The 24735-nt window shown below is 50.4% G+C and overlaps 1 protein-coding gene across 3 annotated transcripts in view; it reads right to left on the bottom strand.

The window, feature by feature from the left end:
* The window catches only part of COL22A1 (collagen type XXII alpha 1 chain), a 260760-nt gene that overhangs the window by 135493 nt on the left and 100532 nt on the right, over window positions 1-24735 (bottom strand). For all 3 annotated transcript variants that reach the window (XM_086695892.1, XM_086695894.1, XM_086695893.1), the window contains exons 13-21: window positions 24607-24660; window positions 23558-23602; window positions 22290-22343; window positions 20332-20376; window positions 11209-11262; window positions 8400-8444; window positions 3956-4000; window positions 3650-3679; window positions 3327-3380 (exon numbers count right to left, since the gene is read on the bottom strand). In XM_086695892.1, coding sequence (XP_086552018.1) covers window positions 3327-3380; window positions 3650-3679; window positions 3956-4000; window positions 8400-8444; window positions 11209-11262; window positions 20332-20376; window positions 22290-22343; window positions 23558-23602; window positions 24607-24660 — 426 coding nt within the window. The remainder of the gene's footprint in view (window positions 1-3326; window positions 3381-3649; window positions 3680-3955; window positions 4001-8399; window positions 8445-11208; window positions 11263-20331; window positions 20377-22289; window positions 22344-23557; window positions 23603-24606; window positions 24661-24735) is intronic.

The raw sequence follows: 24735 nt of genomic DNA, 5'->3' as shown, positions 1-24735 counted from the left end.
GCTCAGCAAGAACTAGCTTGGGGTATGTGACTCGGTCCACAGTGATGTGCAAAATATGGCAGTCTGGACAAAGAAACGAAACTATCTAAGAAAGATCAGTTTCAGTTGAGTAAGGAACGCTGGTGCAGGAAGGGGTCACACTGACCTGATAATTCAAATCCTTCCCCCAAAGACCCCCTCCATATCTGCTGCATGACCTCAGACAAGTCCCTTGGCATCCTTGAACCTCAGGTGGCTCCTCTCTGAAGCGAGGATGACATACCCACCTATCGAGTGGATGTGAGGACCACATGAAGAATGGACACAGAAGCCCCAAGTTCAGCTCCCACCACCCTCCTGACCACACCCTGATTTACACCCACGTGATGGCACCTCGAGTGAGGCATGCGGTGGCAGTGGTCAAATGAGACCCTCGGCTCTGTGGCTCGATCGGCAACTTCCCAGGTGGATCCTGGCCAGAAGCTCCCCCTCTGTTCTTCCAAATCCGCACTGTCAACAAATGCTATCACGCAGAGAGCTACCATTGCCAGGTTTGGCATGACTATTAAGTGACAGCACTGTATTTAGATCCAAGTTCTTTTCTCTTAATAACACCATGGAAATAAACACACGAATGGAAAGCCTGCAGAAACTACAGGTTTAAATCTCCTTTCCCCACAAGGATTATCTTGCCGAGCTCAGGGCACACAGCAAGGAAGGAAAGACTCTGCATAAGCGAGTTTTCCTTAAGCATCAACAAACACCTTGCGTTTGATCCGTGCACTTTCCCTTCTTTATTTCGCCCCGGCAGACATTGATAAAATGGCCAGGGCCTGTCTTGTCTCGGGAAAAGGATGAAGGCTGCACGCCTCCTGGACAGCTCCAGCATTTGGATGCAAAACACTGTGCACTGTTTTCCATTTAGACAAGGGGATACGTTTTCCTCTCGCTGGGACTGCTGAACACAAACTCCAAAATTTTCCATTCCCCACAGAAGTCACCGAAGCCAGCTTCTCAGTTTGATTCAAGCCAATGAATATTTAGGGAGCGACTGCTCTGCGGAAGGCCCAGGGCCAGGTGCTGCTGGGGATTCAAACCAGACAGAAATGGCAACTGATAAGGGTACTGGGCTTAATAAGGCTGCACAGAGCATGGCTTGGCACATGAGCTCATGTAGCCCTCACAGCACGTTCACGTGGATGACGATGGTGATGATGATTTCTAGGTACGGAATAAGGCAAAAGAGGATCAGAGAGGGTAAGTGACGTCAGCGAAGACACAGGGCTATCTGGTGGAAGAACTGGGACATGAGACCAGACGTTGCAGTTCAATCCCAAGCGCCTTCCTTTCGTGGCCGTCTCGCTCCTTGTGAGCTCACACAGCAGTCAGGCCCCACTTTAGTGCTCCTCTTGAACAGCGTTAGAGGGCCACTCCTCTACAAGCATGAACTAAGTCCCCACTATGAGATAAACTGTGTATTTAGACAGGGGAGAGACATCGGTCCTGACCTCAGAATCTTCCAGTCCTGGTCTCTCCTCACGGGTCTCCCTTTCAACAAGTCTTGGGGCAGGCTGTTGTGTTTCTGAACTCCTTGCAATAGAATTCCATCACCAACACACTTTCTGCACTAAGTCCCATTCTATGGAGAGCATCTAGCAGGGGGGACAGCTTCAGAACCGCAAACAGCCCCATCCGGGACTACAGGGTTCAGGCACTCTGGTGTCCGAATGTGCTGAGGGTTCAGGGCTGTGTGCCCTTGTCCCACAAGATGGACCGCAGGAACAACACACGCGGGGAATCTCGTTAATCATCTAGAGATTGCAAGTGCTTACTCGACAGTTATTTTTTTCCTATCTCCTTCGTTAAACTATGACATCTACCCATGTGTTTTCATCCCTCTAACTCCAGCGTTAATATTTGACCACAGACATTTAAGGGTTCTTACTTCTGTCCCCTGCTTCATTTATCGTAAGAAAATCTGCATAAAAGGGAGGATCCAGAATGAGAGGTCAAGAAGGCTGTGTCTTCATTCATCAGGGCTAGGCACTGTTAGTTTCCTACTCTTTAGTGGGGGACGTGAAGAAAATAATTCCCCTTTATACATTTCAGAAAAGTGTCACTACCTTGTGCACTCAGAGGTAAAAAGAGCATGGGTTTGACAGACATATCTAGGTCCAAAGCTCATTTCTACTTCTTAATAGCTGTGTGACTGTGTACAATCCATTCAATATCTCCGTACTAAGGTCCTCATTGGTAAAACAAAAATAGTAACTTCGCTCTTGCAGATTTAACATGCGTATGTTTGCACAGAAACATATATACTATAGACTTTCAGCACTTGCCAATTATAGATCTGAAATATATATGCATGTATGCACAGAAATCCAAACACTGAGAGCACACATTACCTGCCTTTTTCTACTGTTAAATCTCCCAACAGTTATCATAATCGTGGGGAGCTCTGGAGACCAAGCCTTAGAGAAGTTAAACAAGACATTCAAGGTTACAGAGACAGAGGTGGCGCTTCTGACCCGAACTTTTTGATATGAAATTGTTCTAATTATATTGGAATTAAACATCTGCTAGAAGAAATCTGCTAGATTTCTTCCAGCTTCACCCCAACAAAACCATACACATTTACCCTAATGAGGAATGGGTCCTGATGGCTTCATATAAATCTGATTTATGGACATTTCACAGTAACAGCCGTCTTATTACCTTCGATAAGACATGGTAATTTGAAAGGGGCAGCAGCATGTTGCCAGGATGTGACTCTTGATCTCAGGCCCGTTGAGTTCGAGCCCCACATTAGACACGGAGCCTACTTTTTAGGGGACTCCTGGGTGGCTCAGTCAGTTAAGCATCCAACTTCAGCTCAGGTCATGATCTTGTGGTTTGTGAGTTCAAGCCCCGCATCCGGCTCTGTGCTAACAGCTCAGACAGAGCCTGGACCCTGCTTCAGATTCTGTGTCTCCCTCTCTCTCTGCCCCCCCTCCCTCCTCTCTCTTTCAACAATAAACATTAGATAAAGTAAATGGAAACTTAAACACCAGACTGCACACCAGAAATCCCACTAATGACCTCTTTTTGCCTGGGGGAGTGGTGCTGGGAAGTCAGGCTGTCTGGGTTTCAATTCCAGTTCCACACTTGGTAACTGCCTGGTCTGTGGCCAGTAATGTCACTGGTCAGGCTTCAGCCTGCTCTTGTGTAAGATGGTAACACCACCGCCTGTCGCCTGAGGGGATGGGACCAGCTTCTGCAATACCAAAGAGCTCAGAGGTGGAAAACCACTGTGCTCCAGACCTAGATGTGTTCAGAGCAGACCCTGGGCTGAGACAGTGACTTACCGGAGCTCCTGGTGGCCCAGGTGGGCCCTGGTGGCCTCGTGGTCCTGGAGCTCCCTGGTAACAGAAGCCAAACACACATTAGCCACAGCTCCCCCATCCCCATGACTCAGGACCCTTTGCTGACTCAGAGTCTACGTCCAGAGTTCCAAAAAGCGACCCAGAGATATAGAGCAGGAATGTGCATTCCTGGTGGAAAATCAACTTGGCCCATCTCTGGAAGGCTCCATCTGAGCTCAAAAAGCAGCTTCGACCCCACGGTGGTAGCCTTTCCATCTCTGCTCCTACCTGGAGCCCCACAGGGGGAGGACCCGGATTCCCCTTACCTGCTCGCCCTTCAGGCCCTCTCTCTGCACCTGTGGGACAAACCATGTGTCAGCAAAGAGGGTGGCCTTTTTTCAACGACCATTCCCCTCAGCTCCGGTAACAGTATGCGCACAGCCTGCCGTAATGCAACAATTTCTGACTCTTCTCCGATTTTATCCCACCTTTAGTGTTCAAAGTCTTGTATTCCAGCTCACGGGGTCAGAAGAGTTCTTGCTCATTCTTAGAAGCGAGGACCTTTCCACACACCCAATTCCATCAGCACATGAGCCTGGGATTCCCACCGCTTGGAATGGCTGCCCACTTACCACAGAGCCCGGTACCCCAGGAGGTCCTGCAGGCCCCACATCACCCTGCGCAGAAATGACACACACGTCACCAGTGTACCTTCTGCCACCTTCCTCTGCTGGTCCCGCCCCCCTTCGGGGCCCTTGATATCCACACAAGTCCGTGGGACCACTGCCTCCTCTGAGCCCCAGCTCATGCTCCCTCCATGTGGGGCCTCCCTCCCTCCTCCTGACAGATTTTCTGCGTCTAATTCTTATCTTTGTACCAAGATCACAAGAGCTTTTATTTTCTCCCTTCTGCGCATCCAGCCCAGAATCCGGTTGGTGCTTTCACAGTCCCTTCCAGCTCTTGGTCCACTCTTCAGTGAGCACCTGCGGTACAGGCACCACAGTGGACACAGCCAGGGTGGTGATGACACCTAATGGCGCATCCTTTGTGCCAAGTCCCCGGTTCAGCACGTGGTCAGCATTTCATGTTTATCAAAGAAGTAACACAGATGCTGTGATCACTCCCATCTGTTTTCACGAAGTCATCAGGTGCAAAAGACTTGCTCTGTGTCCCCTGCCCCAGCACCTCCGGGTCACCTGGCCTATGACGGCTGTGGCTGTGTCAGGTTTCCAGGGTGTGAGCCAAATCTTGGTTCTACGTGGGGGCATATTTGGTGACTGTGGCCATAGAAAAATCTTCACTGCTATGACTCTAGTGCCCCATAGCTCTAAACAAGGACACGACTTGTAGCCCATGTTCCCCCACACAGTTTGGAGATACAACTCCTCATTTTCCCCTGAGACTAGCTCAGGGAGCGTGGGGAAGCAAGAATAAAGTGCTATTGAGTAGGCTAGCAAAGGATGAATGAGCTTCTGGATAAATATGAAAGCATCTCTTAAATGCCAACGCCGAGGAGCCAGAATGAGGGACTCCAGGCACGTGCGTGGTCCTGCGCTGCGTGGGAGGTCCCACTATGTGGACAGGGTGTGTTTTCGTTGCCACTGACACAGCCACAACTCCACTGTCCCCACTGGCTGCCCAAGACTCGGAAAAGTATTTCTGTTTACATTGCATCAGGCGATTTTCTAAGATCCCAACTAAATGTTCTTTTAATAGACTTTATTTTTTTTGCAGAATTTTGGCTACACAGCAAAACTGAGAGTTAACGAGCACCCACCTTTCTTGCTATACCTTGTCTCTGTCTTGCACTTACAGTAACGGGGTCCTACCTCAGAAACACCTCACGATGCTGGTTTTTCCTCTCTGTGGCACCATCACGCACCCACCCCCACAGACGTGCACACACACTCACACACTGCATTTTTTTTTTACCATTCTAGACCCTCTCCAGATGCTTCTATGACATCTACACATGACAACTTCCATGCCCTCAGAAATCGGCTCACGTATCTCCATTTCTCCGTGAATGAACGTCCTTCAACCCCCACCCCCGGCCAAGATTATTTTTTCCCTAGGCTCCCAGAAACCTTATTAATATTTTGGTAACATGATTCTTCAAAGACATTCTGGGCTATACTGTAATTTCTGTGTGGCCATCTTATACACACACACACACACACACACACACACACACATATATATATATAAACATATATTTAAATGAGATAATTAGATACATGTAGCTGAATAATGAATCTTCTGGGTTCATGACTTCATCGCCTTTCTTTCATTTCCACTATGCTTCAGCCTCGTTTCCACATTTACTTTTGTAGTATTTATTGTTGTATTCATCATCATCATACTTATAAAGAGCGAATTTTCGATAACAGTTATGAAATTAATGGGTACGTGCTTTCTCACCGGCTCAGGTAATTTTACAGACTATGACAGCCAGTGTCCTGACCTATTAAATCACTATTAAGGAAAACTACGATCCCGTCGTTCATCCGTAATAATTGTGTGTCTGTAGCTAATAGATACCAGAGCCTTTCCATCTGCCTGGCCTTGTTCTAAGGTCCTCTTCCCCTCTGATACTCTTTCCCATCTTAGGGATGGGGATGCTTAGGAACTTGTTCAAGGTCAAAAAGCTAGTAAGTAAGAGAACAGACTAATAGTCTGTCCGTGAATCATTTCTTTGCATTATTACATAGGTGATGCCTTTTTGCAATGGTCATTTTAGCCATTGTGGTAGTTAGCCCCCCAGATGGCCCCCAGAAGCCCCTGCCTCCTGGTGTTCCCCACCTTGTACAGTGACCTCCCACACGGTGCCAGTGCTAGGCCACATGACCAGCAGCGCACAGCAGAAGGGACGCCGTGCGGCCTCCGAGATAAAGTTACAACAATGATGGTGGCCTCCATGTGGACCCACATCACCCCGACCTCAGGTCACTCACCACCCGCTCCAAGGAAGCAGTTTCCCCTTTTGTGAGCAGCTCTACAGAGAGGCCGTGTAATGCAGAAGCAGAGCCTGTGGCCAACAGCCATCAAGGAACCGAGGCCCTGACGAAGACCATGTGTGTGAGCTTGGAAGCAGATTCTTCAGCTAACCACACCCTGGCTGGAGGCCTGGCCACAACCTCACAAAAGACCTTGGACCAGGACATGCTGCCTTAGATCCTGGCCCTCGGAGATGATGTGAGACCACCCGACGGCTGGTCTACACTTCCAAGGTTCAGGAAGATTGTTATGCAGCAATAGACAACCAACACAAGCATAGGATCAGTCAAGTAAGACTCTTAACACAGCACAAGGAGCGCGTCCCGGCCACTGAGATCTGCGGCCCATCACTGTGTGGGCAGGGAGTCCTGTGCGCCTTGGTCCAAGGCCACTGTGGGGTCTGAAACAAGACACCCTAATTTTCTGGGCCTCTGTTCTCTCATCTGTAGAGTCAGGACGTATCAAAGACCAGCTTCGTGGTTCTGATGGCTTTCTCAAATAATAAAACATCTAAGATTTGTCTAGATGATGTTCTCTTAGAATGAGTTGTGAGGCATCCTATCACCTGAGCATCACTGGTTTCCTGGTTATTCCAGTGAATGACCCAAATACTGCCATGACCCGTCACCTTGTCTTAGACCTTCTGCTGTATTCATCATAATAAGTGATAACTAAGCTGCTTCCCAAACTGCAGGGGCCAAAAACCAAAAACATCTATAAATGAGGTGGAAGGCTGGTTGGTAATTTTTCTCTCTCTCTCTCTCTCTCTCTCTCTCACACACACACACACACACACACACACACACACACACACACACAGACACAGACAGTAGCAGGAGTCACCTAGACCCAAACCTCAAGGATCATTCCCTCTTAGTGACTTGAAATAAATGATTTATTTTAGAATTTAGAATCCCCTGTCAAGGAACTGCGAGAATATATTAAAATCCTGACGCCAGGATAATATAACAATATAAATCTCAACTCTAAAAATACTTGGGAGAGAGAATAACTTAACTCCATTAGAACTGAAGCCCAAGTGAGCAAGTTTGGAAGACATCAACATTCTCCAGCCGCCATTCCTAAGGTGAGGCTTCTTCAGCCTGTAGATCTGTCTATTTATTTATAATACAAACCCTGTCTGCTTCCATGAAGAGTCACAGCAGCCTCTCTCTCTGCATTTGCTGGGACTCGTGCGAACCAGGAAGTGACCTTCGCCTGAGCTCCACAGTGTGACCCTGAATAGATGTGATCTTCTTGGCCTGAATCCACCTTAGTTTACCTGGATTTCCCCCCCCCCCCACCCCTTCCTCCCCCTCCCACTCTCCCCAGCTATTCTCAAACCCGATGCTGGATGCCCTTCCTAAGGGCTTATGGAAGAATCTGGAACTCATGCTCTTTTCCTCTTATCATAACCCAGAATACACCACCCTTTCCTAATTTTCCCTGCCACCCTGCATGCTTAGGAAAGCTATTGTCTTCATGTACATTTTCACAGCATTTCACAATCTGCCAAGACTTTTTACATGCATTTTTTTTTCCCACTGAGATACGGAAATTCTAAGCAGCAAATTTACTGAGTGAGGCCTTGTTGAATGTTCTAAAGGACATGGCCAGTATGATGAGATGCGATCTTTATTTTATTCATGAAAGATCCAGTACATTTTCAGAATTATTATTCTGGTAAGAAAAAAAAAACACCGCATTTTTTAAAATGTTGCAGAGAGGAGAGAAGGAAAAATGGAAGAAGAAGAGGAAGAATCTGTCAGATTTTGTTTGGTATTAATTCACAGCCTGCCTTAGCCCCAAAAGCAATTTAAGTAGCAAAATATTTTAATAATGTCTGGGTATTATATAACAGGGATTTTTTAATGGATTTTTATTCCTCAAAGTAGGAAAACAAAATTTAAATAAAATAACCAGAAATTTCTTGTGAACTGAATTCCTGAGGCCCAGCTCATCACCTCTGTCTACACTCGGTTCCCAGAACTCCAGCTTGGGCCCTGATTTGTTCAGGTGGCCATGACCGTGCCCACCCGCCCAGAGCCCAGAGCCTGTCTCTCCCCAGGCCCGGCTTACCTTCTCTCCCTGGGGCCCTGCCACGCCAGGAGGGCCAGGTCTTCCCTGGAGGAAAGAAAGGGAGGACTGTCACCAGCAGTAAGCCAGGAAGGAGGAGGTCAGGGCCTTGCAGCCCCAAAGCTCTCATCTGCATTTTCCCCCCAGAAATCACAGATCAGACTTCCTGGATGGGACTTCCTGCTGGAAAATTCCTTCTCAGTGACCACCCCCACCCCACCCCCCCGGCAAATGTCACATTCTGTGTGGTCCCCTCTGGACTTAGCCATACTGCGGTGTGTGGAACACCCATTCTGAGAGGCAAGGACAGTTTCCTGAAGGATATGAGGACACACTGGAGAAATTCCGAATGAGAGGCAGAAGCAGGCATCCATGATCTGTGGGGCATCATGGACTCTTCAGAAGATGCTGAGGACCAGTTAGGTCTCCAGGGCCAAGGGCGGAGGGAAAGGGCTGCCTAGACTCTGGGCTAGGATCAGCCAGTGCAGCAGGGAAAACCAAGGCCCTGGACGGACAGTGTGGGAGATGCTACAGACTGCCCTCCTCCTTCCCAGGGTTCTCACCAGGAAGCCTTCTAAGAGGGTCCCAGTGGAGAGCAGAGGAGGTAAAGTTCCCGCCGGAGCGGAGTGAGGAGGGGCCCTGAGCCACTCCACCCCGGGGGCCCTCCTGTGAGTCTCCTCCTAGGAGGAGGAAGAATCTGGAAGGCAGATGGACAACCAGTGTTCATCCCCGTGGACAAGGGACTCTCATAGGAGCTCATTCTCAAGGCATAATTAGAGATGTGCTCAAAGATGTATATGTGAGCTCTCTTGCTTCCTTTTTTTCCTATAAACAGCAAAGATGAGAACAGACCAAGTGTCCCCTCATAGGAGGACCCCCTCCGTGAGGCTCACTGTCCCTCACCGCTGCCTCCACACCATCAGTATCTTCCGACTTGCTGTTCATTATTTGGTCGCTTTTCCCCTGCAAGAAGGGTGTTTTCCTTCTGGGCCATCAGCAGGTGTGTATTTCTAGTGTTAAGAGTCAGCCCTGGGGCGCCTGGGTGGCTCAGTCGGTTGAGCATCTGACTTCGGCTCAGGTCATGACCTCACGGTTCGTTGAGTTCAAGCCCCGCGTCGGGCTCTGTGCTGACAGCTCAGAACCTGGAGCCTACTTCCTATTCTGTATCTCCCTCTCTCTCTCTGCCCCTCCCCTGCTTGTGCTCTGCCTCTCTCTCAAAAATAAATAAACATTAAAAATAAAAGAGTCAGCGCCCTGGCACAGGGGCGGCACACAATAAATATTTTTAAGCAACAAAAATGAATAAATGATAGCACATTCATACCATAGAATACTAAGTGGTCACTGGAGTCCTGTCCCTGGTGAATATTTAAGAAAATGGCTACACGTTTATGACATAATGTGAAAGGAAGGGGCAAGACATAAAAAGGTATTGATGGATAAAGAAAATGTGGTATATATATACAATGGAGTATTACTCGGCAATCAAAAAGAATGAAATCTTGCCATTTGCAACTACGTGGATGGAACTGGAGAGTATTATGCTAAGTGAAATTAGTCAGAGAAAGACAAAAATCATATGACTTCACTCATATTAGGACTTTAAGAGACAAAACAGATGAACATAAGGGAAGGGAAACAAATATAAAAACAGGGAGGGGGACAAAACATAAGATGCTCATAAATATGGAGAACAAACTGAGGGTTACTGGAGGGGTTGGGAGTGGGGATGGGCTAAATGGGTAAGAGGCACTAAGGAATCTACTCCTGAAATCATTGTTTCACTATATGCTAATTTGGATGTAAATTTTTAAAAATAAAAAATTAAATTAAAAAAAAGGTACTGTTCCAATTTGTTAAGTGACAATACATATAAAACCAAGATGTTATTTGGAGGTGCTGAGATTATCCATAGATTTAATTTATATCAATATAGTATATTGAAGTTAATACATGGCAAGGGATTTGTATATCAAATTTAGTTAATTTATGTTATTATTTTATCTCTAAGCTAGTAATATGAACATATTAATGGACTGATAATGTGTTATGGTATACAAATACGTATTTTCCCAATTGTCTTCAAGCGGATGTAGAATTTTAGGTTTTATTTACAGCTTTAACCATTTAAATAATTAAATTTAGTTACTTTTTGGACAACACATTCCCCCCATGGTTCAAATTTGTGTGCATGAGAATTCCCTTCCATTCCCTTCCACAAGTCAGTGAGGGGCCTCTTCCGGAGGCCATGAACAAAAAAAGTAAGTTTCAGAGAGAGTGCACATCTGCATAAGTCCTCAATGCAATTTCCCACACCAATCTACACTTGCCTGTACTTTCCACTTAACCGAATATCTATGGAACATCCCTATCAGCATGTTGGGAGTTTCATTAATTTCCATGGCTTCGTATTATTCCTCTGTAACTATATGGTTATAGCTCAATTATAACCCCCTGATTTGTTCGACTAGTTCCTTACTGAGAAGCTTCTGTGTTGTTTGTAATCTTTTACTCTCACAGAAGAGACACCAATGAACACATCTGATGCACGTCGTCCATGGCCTTTACTGCAATCGTCACATGGGTCAACGAGGTTAGAACGTATTGAAAGGGGTGTGTTCTCAGGGATCCCAATACCCTGGTGTTGGAGGAGGACTGTATGACCGTAAGCTGGAGTCTGGTCACTGGGCCTCCTGGAGCCTCCAGCTGAGCCAGAGCCCAAGGCAATCAGGCCCCACAGAGCTTTCTATCTGGCCCCAGTTGATCCTGTCCTCCGACAAAGCCTAGGCCACCAGAGCCAATGCCTGCTTACCTGCTCTCCTGTCTCCCCACGCTTCCCAGGGAATCCATCCAGGCCTTGCTCCCCCTGGAAAAGGAAGGAAAATGAAGAAATGAAGAACCAATGTACATCTCTGGGGTCAGGGCCATGATCAGGGAATGCAAAGGTTTTTAGCGTCTTACTCTTCTAACCTTTACTCTCAACCCAGCATCTTTGGATACAAGACACACACACACACACACACACACACACACACACACACACACACACACCAGGCTACAATATATGTGCATCGGGGGTCAAAGTGCATAAGTCAAAGGTCAGAGAAACCAGATCCCTATTCCCTGCTTTGCATTTCCCAAATCTGTGACTAAGGGAAGGCCATGTAGCCTCTTGGAACCACACAGTCTCTTCATCTCCTAGGGTCCAAGTAACAGACTTGTGGGGTTTGTGATGCAGTTAATAAAACTGAGCATGTCTTTCTCCATTCATTCATCCAGTGGATATGCATGAACGTCCACTACGTCCCCAGGGCCTGGAGTTAAAAGTGAATTGCTGGCTAACGGTAAGCGATCATTCACGCATCCATCCAACACCCGCCCACCTGCTTGCGTTCAAAGCTGGACTTGTCTTTCTTAGCTGTATAATCTCAGGCAAGTCACTTCGCCTCTGAGGTTGTTTCTGTTGACCATGTGTCACGGGGATGATAATAACCCCTTCCTGGGAAGACACCTATGACTAAGGGATGAGATAACCTATCCAAAACACCTGCTTGTGACAGGTGGTGAGCAGATGCCACCATCTTTCTCCCAGCCCAGCACGGTTCTCTTGAGCCAAAGTCCACAGATGTTGGTGTGTTCCTCTCATGGGATAACTCCTTGTCTAATGTCCCCAGCTGTGTCTTCTCCCCACTGAGAACTCAGCTGATGACGGGGGGGGGGGGGTCCATGCTAATATGAACATTCTACTAAGTGCCACCCCAGCCACCATGGCTTCCTTCTCAGAGTCTCCCCAACATGGCAGCTTCTCTCATTTCCACAGGCTGTGCTTACTGTTCCCTCTGCTGGCTCCTCAGCACCCTTCAGGGCTCACTTCAAAGTCATCTCTTTGGCCTTTTAATTCAAATTAGACACCCATCCTTCCCCAGCCTGTCTCACTGTGTCCCTCATTTTGCCATTAATTCGATTTGCATCTATTACCTGTGTCACCATCCTTCTCGCTCATGTGAGGCCTGAGGTGTGTTCACCCTTCCCGTGAGGGCACCCCCCACTTCCCAGCCTGGAGACGCGGTGTGGCCCCCACTGACATTTATTGAGTGACCAGAAGGCTACACGTGAAAGTTCTTTTGACTGTATTTCTCTATAACTGATCTACGAAGTTGTTCTTTCTTTGCCTTTTTGTTTTCTATTTTAAAGGTTGGTGTATCTTTCAGGATGTCACTTTTCTCTGAATGATTGAAGAGTCTTGGTCTTCTGCTTGTTTTTGCCACACTGGTCCTATTGGCCTGCCTGCAGGGAACGAGTCACCTCCCTGCAGCTCACAGCCAGGAACCACAGGGTCCGGTGGACCCGACAGGGGGGAGGCATCAGCTTTTCTTCTTGGTCTGAATGCTTCCATTCCCTCTGGCCATTGCTGGGTACCTGTTTTCTCTGTTAGTCTGGGGGCAAACACTGACGCTTCCCACGGGCCCACTGAAGCAGAGGTCAGGGGAGGAGCCACCCAACTCAGCATCCCCAAGCCAGGGCCCCAGTGAGGCACCGATAGTTGCCCCAGGTTCTTTGCTGCCCACAGCCCCGGACCGGAGCCCGGGGATCATTCCAGCACCTCCCCAGCTCTGCAGCTTGCTTTGTAGTTTCTCTCCCGCATCTAAGTAAACTTACGCATACGTGTTCTCTGCCCTTCAGAAATGATTTCAAAAGTTCTAGAACAATGATGTACACCTTTCCATTTTCAAGCACGATTACACATTCATTCTCTAAAAACGTCTCTTTGTTACATGAGCTCTGGGCGAACAGAGAGGATTTTTCTCTCTGCCAACTAATTCCACATTAGTTACCAACGTTCTCGTCCTCCACCTGCCATGAGGTTGGCAGGTCCGAGGGCAGACCGTTGATGAGGAAATGGGGGCCCAGATGGAAAGCCACTCAACCCCAGCAGGATGTGCTTGCATTGACAACAGAGGCTGGGTCTCTGGACCCTTCCCCTTCTATTTCTACTGCCCCTGGGGCCTGAGCAGAGGACACTGGGGGATCATTCTGGTCTCTCCCACTGAACTGACAAGATCTCAGAACCCATGGAATCCAGTGCCTTCCCTTTATAGGTGAGAAAACTGACCTTAGGGGTATATCTAGTCCAGGGTCACACAGAACCTGTGTGACAGTGGCAGGCCTGAAGACAAGGTCTCCTGATGGCCAGCCCAGAGCTCTCTTCCTTAGAGAGGGCCAGCCTACTAAATGTCACCCCTGAATGTGGCACTTCCCCAGGGTTCAGCAAAACAAAAAACCGTGTCAACTGAGTACAATTTCACAAGGTCTATCACAAAGCAGAGGGCTCTGCCTGTTGCTCAAGCCCCAATTCTTACTCCCTTGCACCTGCACATCAAGATCAGTGAGGCCCAGAAGCAAGATTTCTCCCAGCAGCAACTCGGGAAAGCCACAGGTGAGCTCCAGCACCAGCTGCCTGTCCCCAGCCAGCACACGGAGAGCAGGGCCAGGTGGGACACAGCCGGAGTGCCGACAGATGTGTGTGTTCACCAGCAGGGGGATGCGGGAAGAGAAAAATGACCAGGCCAGGGTGGATGAGGGGAGAGAGAAGCTGAGGGAGAGCCCAGACACCAACAGACAGAAGACAGCTGTCCACGGAGCAGGGTCTCTAACCGAAGTGCCTACAGAAGCCCAGCTGAGGCATGCGACGGGAAGCAAAAGGGAAGAACGGGGCCGGAGGCAGAACTAGAAAGGGCATGTCCCATGTAAAGTCTGAGACTTAGCTTTGTTTTGCCGTTGTATGGTTTTGTTTGACTTGTCACCACTGTACTGACCGCATCAGCACAACAGAGGACAGGGTTTGGACAGCTGCCCACCTGCTTGGTTCCTGGCAGACAGTGGCAGCGAGGGCCCGGTGGTGGGGGGTGGGGGTGTGCAGAGGTACAGGGAGCCGCAGTCAACCCCAAAACTCAGACTCGAAGCCTGGCTCTCCCACATCCCAAGCTGTGTGACCTTGGACCAGTCACTTGGCATCTCTGACTCTGTCTCCCATCTATAAATACAGCAGCTACCTCTTAAGGCTCTGGTGAGAATTGGGTGAGCCAATCAATATCTGCAAAATGCATAGAACAATGTGTGGCATGTGGAAGGTGCAACGTTAGAAGCTAGTTAAGCAGAGCAGAGTGGCTACGCAGGGTGGGGAAGGAGAGAAAAATCAACCAGAGACAAGGGGCCAGCAGAGTCAAGTTCACGGGACAGCAAGGGCTGTGATGTGAACAGGGGACCGAAGCTGGAGGTCAGGGACCTGAGTTCTAATGCTGTTTTCCACCAACGTGGGCTGCTGCCTGCAGAGTCTACCCTGCTCTGAGACTCAGTTTCCCAACTGGGTTGAAATAACGAAAAGCGAGGACAGAAGAAAGGCGGCTGTATTCCCAGAACCCTAAGACCTCTTCCGACACTCACAATCCTTAACTGACAGGGACGTGTGTGTGCACGCAGGTGCAAGGGAACCCGTCCTCATCCCGAGCACCTTCCGGACACCGGGGGCCGAGGCTGGCTCTGTTGGATCTGACAGCCCTTCAGTCCTATGAGACTAAGTGCATCATCCTGGGTCGAACGACTCAAAGGAGGAATCACTCCTGCCTGCAAAGCTCCGAGGGCCCCTCTCCATGCCAAGCCCTCCCGCTGCGGTTCTGGATCTCTGACACCAGGGGGAGTGCGTCCCCCATTAAAGCGGGAAGCCACCCTTGCCCTTGATAAATCTCAGGTCTGGGTGTTGGTGTGCAGGTCAGTGTGGGAGGGGCGTGGGCCATGTGTCTGCTGGGCACGTGCCATGTAGACCCTCACCCAGTGAAAGAGGGAACATGCCTCTGTGCACCCAGCATGTCAGGGATGTTCGCCAAACACCTGTCACAGTGAGACCCAGTGGGCAATTCTTCCTGCCCCCCCCCTCCAGAACGAGGAGGATTGAGGGGCTTCTCTAAGGCAGAGGTGGCGGCCGGTGTCACCAGGGAGGATCATGGTTTTTGGCCCTTCGAAACTCCCATTCTGTTAACATGTAGGGAGCCCCTACCAGGGGCCATGTCCTGCACTTGCCTTCACAACTCGCTCAGCCAGGCCCTCAGAGCCACTATCCGAGGCAGATACTGCTAGATCAGGACGTGGGGTTAGAAGCCTGTGTGAGTTCCCAGAGCCAGTATGGGCAGAGCCAGTTTGAGAATCTTTTTTTTTTTCTTATTCCAAAGCTGGTGCCCTTACCAGTTTCCTTGGGTGCCATGCCCTGGCTCCTGTATCCCCAAACCAGGGCATTTCCCCCTGGGCCTCGGGAGTGTGAGTGTCACATCCACCCAAAGCTGTCCTGGCAGCCCAGTTTTCCAGACAGAACACTGTATCCACCTTCTGGCTCCTTAGTGACCCGAGTCCCCTTGCAATCTGCCAGCTGTCCCAAGCTCAGTAGTCCCTGGACAGTCCACTCAGGCTCTACTGCCCCTCAGTTGCCAGGATGCCCTCACACCTTCAGAGCCTCCACGCCTTCTGGAAGAGGCTTCAAGAAAGGGCAGTCCCCCGCCTTACACAGAGCACCCACTGTGTTGCTGTCTGAAGGTGGCCTCGGTAATGGACGGGCAGTGGCTCTCCGCGGCCTGGCTCCGAGCTGCGCAAGGCCAGGCAACTGATGGGCCTGTCTCAAAGGGAGATGGAAAGCTCCTTCTTGCTGAGGTAAGAAATCAGAGAGGTTCGCGAGAAAATAAACTGTTTTAAGTACCCATCGGATACAAGACCTGGAAAGGAGCCTACGGGATGATGCAGTCCAGGCTTCTTGACATCTGGGAAGATGAAGGTGCAGAGAAGGGGCCAGCTCTCCTCAGAGCTGCCCAGAAAGTTAGCAAGGAAGCTGGAAACATACCCGAAGCTGAGCTTGCATAGCCCAGGCTCGGGCTCCCCCCTCTCTCTATCTTTTCCTGTCTCTCTCTGTCTCAGTCTCTGTCCCTCTCTTTCTGTGTCCCTGCCCTTTACACATGGCACATATTTCCCAGCACTCTTCTACCCATTTTATAAATCTTAACTCCGTTGATCCTCCTGGTGGCCCTCATGTAACACAGTCACCCTCAGCGATGAGGGACTCTGAGGCTCAGACATTAAATAGCTCTCCAAAGGTAACACGGTCTGCAGGGCTCAGAGCTGGGGTTCAAACACAGGCAGGCGGGCTCCAAAATGGTGCAGGACTTCCTCTATGCCACGATGAGCCACCTGGTGCAGCCTGGAGAGACCGAGGCCAACAGGGACACTGGCTGATGCCTCTCCTGGACGTCATCTGGAGGTGGCCCTCTACTTCCTGAGCTGCCCTGTTAGAAACCTGCAGGGGGCTGGGCTATGGCCAATCTGCAGAGAGAGTTCAGGGGAACATCACTTGTCCTACGTTCCTGGTACCACTTCAGGCCTGGTGTGCCGTGGAGGGGAAAGCCCACGTTGGAATTGAGGAGCTCCTAAGCTCTCTCTCTCTCTTTATAACGGGCCACGTGGCATCAGGAAATCATGGCCTCTGGGCTCAGTTCCCCATTTGTAAATAAGGAGAGATCTCCAAGCTTCTTTCTGGTCCTTTCCATATCTGATAATTCAGGATTTTGATAGAAATGCACCATTTCTTGGGGTGCCTGGGTGGCTCAGTCAGTTAAGCGTCCAACTTCAGCTCAGGTCACGATCTCACGGTCCGTGAGTTCGAGCCCCGCGTCGGGCTCTAGGCTGATGGCTCAGAGCCTGGAGCCTGCTTCAGATTCTGTGTCTCCCTCTCTCTCTGCCCCTCCCCCATTCATGTTCTGTCTCTCTCTGTCTCAAAAATAAATAAACGTTAAAAAAAAATTTAAAGAAATGCACCATTTCTTGGCTGGACAAAAAAGCCTTAACCTAGACTCCCAAAGCTTGCTGGAAAAGCAGCCCCATGCTGTACGGGAAGAAGCTGTTACTTCAAAGCAGACTTTTGGAAAGAACAAACTCCTGCGTGTGTACAGACTGAATTTCCTCTAAAGCACAGGTGGGGAAAGGAAATATTTGTGGAAGTGTCAGTTATGTGCTGAACACGTATCCAACCTTCCAGCCAGCTTCAGGGAAGACATCAGTATTTCCGCTCTGCAGATGAGCAAACTGAGGCTCTGGTACATCAAGTGGCTGTCCCAGCCCACGAGTGACAGAGCTGGCTCTCACGAGGCTTGTGAGTTCTGTCCTGCAGTCTTCACTGGAACCCCGGGAAACCCAAACTCACTGGTTCAGCGGGAGCTGCTACAACCAGGAAGCTTGGAGGAGCATCTTTCGGATGGCGCTGTGTTCCTGCTCTGGGCGCCCCGTGCCTTCTGTCCATGGCATTTCCTAACTAACGTGACATGGTCCACGCAGCTTCCTGTTCACCATCCACTCCTGTGACATCATCTAAGCCCGAGTGCTAGAATGCACCTTCCGAACCCATCCTATGCATTCTCCAAAAGAGTGCAAGTTCATCCACCTGTTAGTGAAGGCCTTCTGTAATCGGAGATCAATCCTGGTTTCGGCATCAGCTCCTCTCGGGTGCCCAGTGCCACACCAACGTGTCAGCGGATGAGGACTGCTCATGTGCTTTGGGTCGAGGGTGCCCCCAGGGAGCAAGGACCCAGAGACGAAGGCAGCCTGAGCACTGTGCCCAGTTTGCGAGGGGTCTACACGTGTGTGTGGGAAAGACACGTGGATTTGGTACAAATGACTATAAGGGCCCTAGGGGCGCTGAAGTGGAAAGGCCCCAGTAGGAGCTTGAGGGAGACTGCAAGTGGAGGCCCATTTTGAACCCCATGCCAGGGCACAGGCCTGGGTCCCTGACAGTTCCCTCAGGTGACAGCCAGGGTGGAACTCTGCAGGTCTGGGCTTTCATCCAGAATCAACGTTGAGCTCACTGTGCACTTTGGAAGCCTGGGCTTCCCTCTCGCTGTTCTACGGCCCAGCCCTATTACAGGCTTCGTTTCCCAAATCCTGCCTGCTCTCAGGCAGCGGCTTCAAAGCAGACTCTGAGCTGCCTCTCAAGCCATACCACCCTATGCCTGAATCTCCAGTTATTCCAAATGCCGTCTTTCAGGTCCCCAAGAGGTAAACAAGGGAGCAGAGAGCCACAGAAAGGAGCTCTTCTGGTAGACAAATATGTGGGACCGTGTTAAAACTCTCAAAAGAACCAAGAGACACAAATCCCGATGAGCATGGGGTAAGAGATGTTACACATCACTTTTTAAGTTACAATGCCTAAAATTTAAATTTTTTTTTTTTAATATTTATTTAGTTTTGAGACAGAGAGAGACAGAGCATGAACAGGGGAGGGGCAGAGAGAGAGGGAGACACAGAATCTGAAACAGGCTCCAGGCTCTGAGCTGTCAGCACAGAGCCCGACGCGGGGCTCAAACTCACAGGCCGTGAGATCATGACCTGAGCCGAAGTTGGACGCTCAACCGACCGAGCCACCTAGGCGCCCCATATAATGCCTAAAATTTAATATGCACACAGAAATCATGCTTTGGAGCCTCAGGTGGGGTACCATGCTAGCTCCTGTCTCCCTTTACTCTAAAGAACCTTTTGGAAAAGCTACGTGGCCATGTGTTTCCAGAGCCACAAACAGGTTCATTTTCTTTGACTGGTAATCTCATTTCCAGGACAGCAGCCTAAAGAAATAACCCTACATTTGAAAACTAAATGACTAAATATAGCTATCGGTTTAAAAATATTCACCCAAGCATTATTTTTAACCACGAAAAACTGGAAACAACCCCAAATGATCAATACTAGGGGGACAGGCACATAAATCATGGTCTATTCATGCAATGAAATGGTATGCAGCCATTTAAAATGAGTCATAAAAACCCTACAGCAGCCTGGGCAAAAATACTGCATGTAGGGACAACAGACAGGACGGGTTGCAAAATCGAATATATTATGTGCGTCTCTGCAAAAAGAAATCAGATCTATAGGAACATGTCCTACAGAAAATGGGCCAAAGCATTGCCCATAGTTGTACCTGGATAGCAGGACTAGGGGCTATGTTGTTTTTTTTTTTGGTTTTTTTTTTGGTTTTTTTTTTTTTTGTTTTTTTTACAATTTTCCAAATATACTGATACAGAATTAAAATAATTTCAAAATGTCTTATAAAACTAGAGGAACATGTACTGCTGAGGACAGAATGCGGTAGATTCTGAAAAAGCATCTGGAACCTGACTCAGCATGGGAGGGCCGAGTTCCAGCTCTCGATCTGAGGGATGGGCCTGGGCAGAGGCTCCCAATGCCTTATGGGCAGGTTGAGGTCGGGGGTGGGGGGGTGTGGTTTGCAGTCCTGTTTCCACCCGGCTGAACAAGAGCACAAGTGGAAAGTTCTGGCCCAAGGGTCCCCTTGTGGTAACCTAGTGCACAGAATGAAGGCACGGCGGCCCTCAGCCCCACTCCAGGGTGCCGGCCACGGTGGGGGTGGAGCCTCAGCTTGGGTCAGTTCCCAACCCCTGGTGAGAGAGACTAAATGGGGGTCCCCGACACCACGGCGGTCACCGCGCACCCTTCCTCTGGTTTGAGAATCAGGGTAATGGAGAAGCACAGAGGTTATGTAACTTTGCCAAGTGAGATGTGAGCCCACGGCAGCAACCAGAACTTTCTGAGTCCCAGGCTGGGCTCTCTCAAACCCTCCTGGCCTGGAAGCCAAATTCTGTCTGTGTGCTGGACTATAGTCCCTGCAGGTACCGAGCCCACGCCCTCCTGGCCCAGAACTGACATTTAGGGTGGGAAATTAATGCCCCATCTGCACCAGCCTTCACCTGCCACATGTGCACACACACACGCACAGGCACCCATGTGCACACATACACGCGTGCACTCACAAGCAAGCACAGCGTGGGCAGTCCCAGGCACCCTCCTCCTCTTTCTATGGAAAGCTGTGGTGATGCGTTGAGGCAAACGTAAATACCTTTTCTCCTCGGGCTCCCTTTTCACCTCGTTCTCCTTGGAGACCCTGTGGGAAGAGGGGTAGATCAGAAACACGGCTCAGCCCAGCTGCTCTGTTCTGAAGGTCTGGGGGCCCACAGATACCCTGCCTGGGAAGGCAGTGAAGATCCCGTCTCCCAGGACTCTCTCTGTACAGCATCCTGTGCTCCACCCATCAGGCCTGGGCACCTAGGTCCCCACCAGGGTGCGAGGTGAGCTCTTGGGGCCGGTTTTCTGGCTGGGGTTCTCCAGGTCCTCCAGACTAGGCTTGAATATACCTGGCCCCTGAGCTGGCCCGGCCAATGGCAGGAATGTGGCTCTGAAGTCAGTCTCCCCTGCCACCCAGAACCTATGATCCCATCATGAACATGAAATCCAGGTCATGAAACCTGGGTGCCTTAAAGCCACATTCCTCCACCTCCTCTGGGGAGAGGGCCCCCACCCTGTCGCGTCCACTCCACCTTCCTGAGAAGCAACACCAGATCCTATGCTAAGAACGCCCTCCACTCTGTGAGCAGAGTTGAGGGAAGCATCAGCCAAGGCGTGGGCTTCTCTGACCACAGGATCTAAACGCAATCGCTACCCCTTGCTCCGCCCACAGTACCCTCTATCCCCTTCACCAGGCTTTCCTCTTCTCCCAGCACTAAGCCCCAAGTGACACCTCCTCTGACCCCCCCAAGGAGAATGTGAGCCCCCAGAGGGCGGTGCCTTCTTTCCTTCAATACTGCACCCCCACACAGTCTAGAACATGCCTGCCACTTGATATTCATAAGCACCTGCTGAATGAATACATGAGTCAGTGAGTGACTGCATCAATCACTTGGTTAGCGCCAGAATCTTGTAGAAGTTCTGCCGGCAGGCTACTGCCCACACTAAAAAAGCAGGAGCTGAGAATGATACGGAGCATCTGCTCTTCTCCCATGTGCCGGGTCCGGAGGGAGATGCCAGGGCCACCAGCACCAGCTGATGAAACCTTCTCCTGGGAAGGCTCGAGGGCCAGGCCCACAGCTCAGTGCACAGCCCCACTGGAGAGGTGTGGATGCATTACTATGGGAACCCCCTCTGGTCCCCACTCTCCTCTCATTTCCTGGAGAAAGGATCCTTGGACATTCTGCGGAGAAGATGCTAAAGGTTTCCCAGGCCCTATTACCTATTCTAGGAATAACACCTACACCTTTGTCCCTGGAGAAGAGGCACAGGGCCAGAACCACAGGCCGCTATCCCAGAGGGCAGAGGCTCCATGGCCCGCCCAGGCCTCTGGGGGCAGCTGGACATCTGTGCCATTTTAATTCCATCCCAATGCCTTGGCCCGTCACACAGAGATCAGAGGTATTAAAAGTCTCCCAAGGCAGTGCCGGCTGCCATGCTTGAAAATGGCCTTTAACGTTGCTTCTTTTATTTGGAGAGAGTCTCAAATCTCTTACTGAGAACCAAAAATATGATGAGACATCCATGAAGCCACTTTGCTCCTTATCCATCACGTCTATCTGCTCATCGCTTGCTTCAAGGGGCACGTGGCTACTGAACATTCATTGTGGGTCTAGCATTGTTCTAGGGGCAGGGAATTGACAGACTCCACACCCCTTCTGGAGTGGCAGACTGGACCAGCTGGGGAAAAAAAGCTTCTTTAGCTCGGGTGTCAGAAACACCTGGGCTGCTGGGTAAAAATGCAGATTCCCGGACTTCCCCCAAAGCTGCTGTGTCACTGTCTGGGAATGGTGTCCTAGAAGCGTGCATTTAAACGACCTCCAGGAGGTTCCTAAGGGCCATAATGTTTCAGCATTTCTGGTAAGAAGAGACACCAGCACCTCACTGCCACTGACACGTGCCAAGGCAGCTGGTCCTCTGTGTGCAGACTCTGGAGGGGGATTCGCCAGGGGTCTGGGTCCCAATCCCTGGAGAAGAAAACAGAAACCCTTCCAGAGACAAGCCTTTACTTACAGGAGCTCCAACGTGTCCAGGAGGCCCGGGGGGTCCAGGTGGTCCTTGGAATCCCTGCAGAAGAGGGTTCCCAAGAAAGGTGTGGGAAGGGGAAGGAGAGGCAGGAACAGAGGCAAGACCCAGAGACCCCTGCTCCTCACCTACCGCACGCTGCCCCCTTCTACTTAGAGTTCGTGCCGCCCCCCCCTTGCCTGGTGGAGCAGGATTCTGCCAGGACTCACTCCCTTGTCTGCTCAACTCTGAGGAACAGCTGGAGTGTGGCCTCCGAGCTATAATGAACCATTTCCATTTCCACTTGCCCTGCGTCCCACGGCCTCCCCACCGTCTGGCCCGGATCTGTGCCCAGCTTCGGAGCGACCTGCCTGATTCCTGTCGCTCGTCATTCACACTCTGCCGTGGGGCCTGCAAAGCCCGGGCGAGTCCTGACAAAGCCGAAACAGAAGTCCGCAGAGCCCTGAGGCTCCTCTGCGGCCTGGACCTCGAACTGCTATGGATTTTAGGCAACGAATTTGGAAATATCTATTAAAAAATCTATTAAAATTAAAATGTGCATTTCTTTAGGCAAAGGCTTGCCAACTTTTGTGATCTATCCTATTGAAATAAAATACAGTACGTAAGGAGAAGCATGCACACACATACACCCACACACACACATGCATTTATTACCATATTGATTTTGGTGAAAGACCATTGAAATTAGAAATAACATGTAGGGCCATCATAGGGAAAAGGTTATGTAAATTATGATGCACCCACGTCATGGAATGAGGTGCACTGACTGAGAGAACAGGTGTGGAAAGAGATCTCTAATCTGTTGTTAAATGAAAAAAGATAAACGGGAGACAGTGGTATGCTTCACTTTTTTTAAGAATATAGGAAAAATCATAGACGTGAGGATATACACACACAAGCGTGCGTGCTGTTATACAGGAAGCCTTTGTGGATCTATTCTGCACCGAAAACAATTGGTTTTGCATCAAGATTTATCGACTGGAGGGGCCCTGGGTGGCTCAGGAAGTTAAGCATCTGACTTTGGCTCAGGTCATGATCTGGTGGTTCTTGAGTTCGAGCCCCGCGTCAGGTGAGCACGAACCCCGCTTCTCTCTCTCTCTCACCCTCTCTTTCTCTGCCCCTTGTGGGATTCTCTCTCCCTCTACATCCCTTCCTCTCTGTCCCTCGCTCCCTTGCACCCTCTCTCTCTCTCTGTCTCAAAAAAAAAAATTATCCGCTGGAAACATCAGAGGAACAGAGCCGAGAGTGACACTTACCCGCATTCCCACCTCTCCAGGAAGCCCTGGCTCTCCCGGCTCCCCCTGCACACACAAAACAGGGTCAGTCACAACCCACCGGGACACAGGCCCAGGCAGGCCAGGGAAGCCCAAAATCTCAGGGGCATCCGTGTCTGGAATTCAAACCCCATCACAGACACAAGGTGGCCGTCCATGCAAGGAGACCCAGGCTGCCCTGGGAGACTCGCCATGAACAAGGGAGTTGGTCTTTACCCCACGCGGCACATCCCAACCCCCTTGCTCCTGCTGCTGGAGGTCAAGGGAACTACATGCAGACACAAAGGTGGAGAAAGCATAGTGACAAGGAATCCCCTTGTGCATGGAGGAGACTGGCCACCAGGAGGGGAGCCGGAGGGGTCCTGCAGAGCACAGGACCCCTCTTTCTCTCCCGGTCTCCACCCCAGACCTCCTGTCCCGGAGTGCTAGAGGCCACGGACAGAGGAGGGGCTCACAGTCAAGGCTCCCACTCCGAGACCTGCTCACACGTGCTGGAAATCACAAACGGAGCACGAGGAGGTGGAACACAGAACCCGTCTCTCTTTGGGTTCCTGGTGAGGACGATCCCTTTTCCCCGGAGCAGACTGGCCCGCCCGAGTAGAGATCACTTTTCATCTGGGTTTCTGGGGGTTGTGTCACCTCAGAGGCAGGGGATGCGGAGGGGGAGTCTGGGAGCTGACAAGAGGGAGGCTGGGGGGTTGGGGCATGTGCAGGGGACGGGGTGTATTCTCAGCTGCTCCTCGAACTGGAAATATGCGCGAATCCCCCACTTTGGACCTGGACCTGGTTGCAGGTCTGGGCACAAAGACAAGACCTCCGTGCAGAGAAGCTTGTCAGCTAAAAATGGCTTCCAAGGACACACAGGCGGTGCCTGGTGTCATTGAAGTGATTAGGCTGACCCACAGGGACCTGGGAAGATCCCAGTATGAATGAGCCCCAGCTCAGGCTTGGCCCTGGCAGAGGCCACCGCCCTCAAGGACATGGGCTCCGAGCAGGCGGCTGACTGTGGGGAGGGGTGGGAACAGACGTACCCGCATGCCTTTGCTGCCGTCTCTCCCAGGGGGACCGGGCAGGCCCAGGGAACCCTGGGACAGAGAAAGAGAGCAGCAGTCAGTGCAGGATAAAGAGCACAGAAAATGCAGATTCTCGGGCTTCACCGG

This window comes from Puma concolor, chromosome F2 (assembly GCF_028749965.1).
Source record: "Puma concolor isolate L17-30 chromosome F2, mPumCon1.1.hap2, whole genome shotgun sequence".
In the NCBI taxonomy this organism is placed as follows: domain Eukaryota; kingdom Metazoa; phylum Chordata; class Mammalia; order Carnivora; family Felidae; genus Puma; species Puma concolor.
Note: the sequence above shows the minus strand (reverse complement) of the source record. Positions and strands in the feature narration are given on the sequence as shown.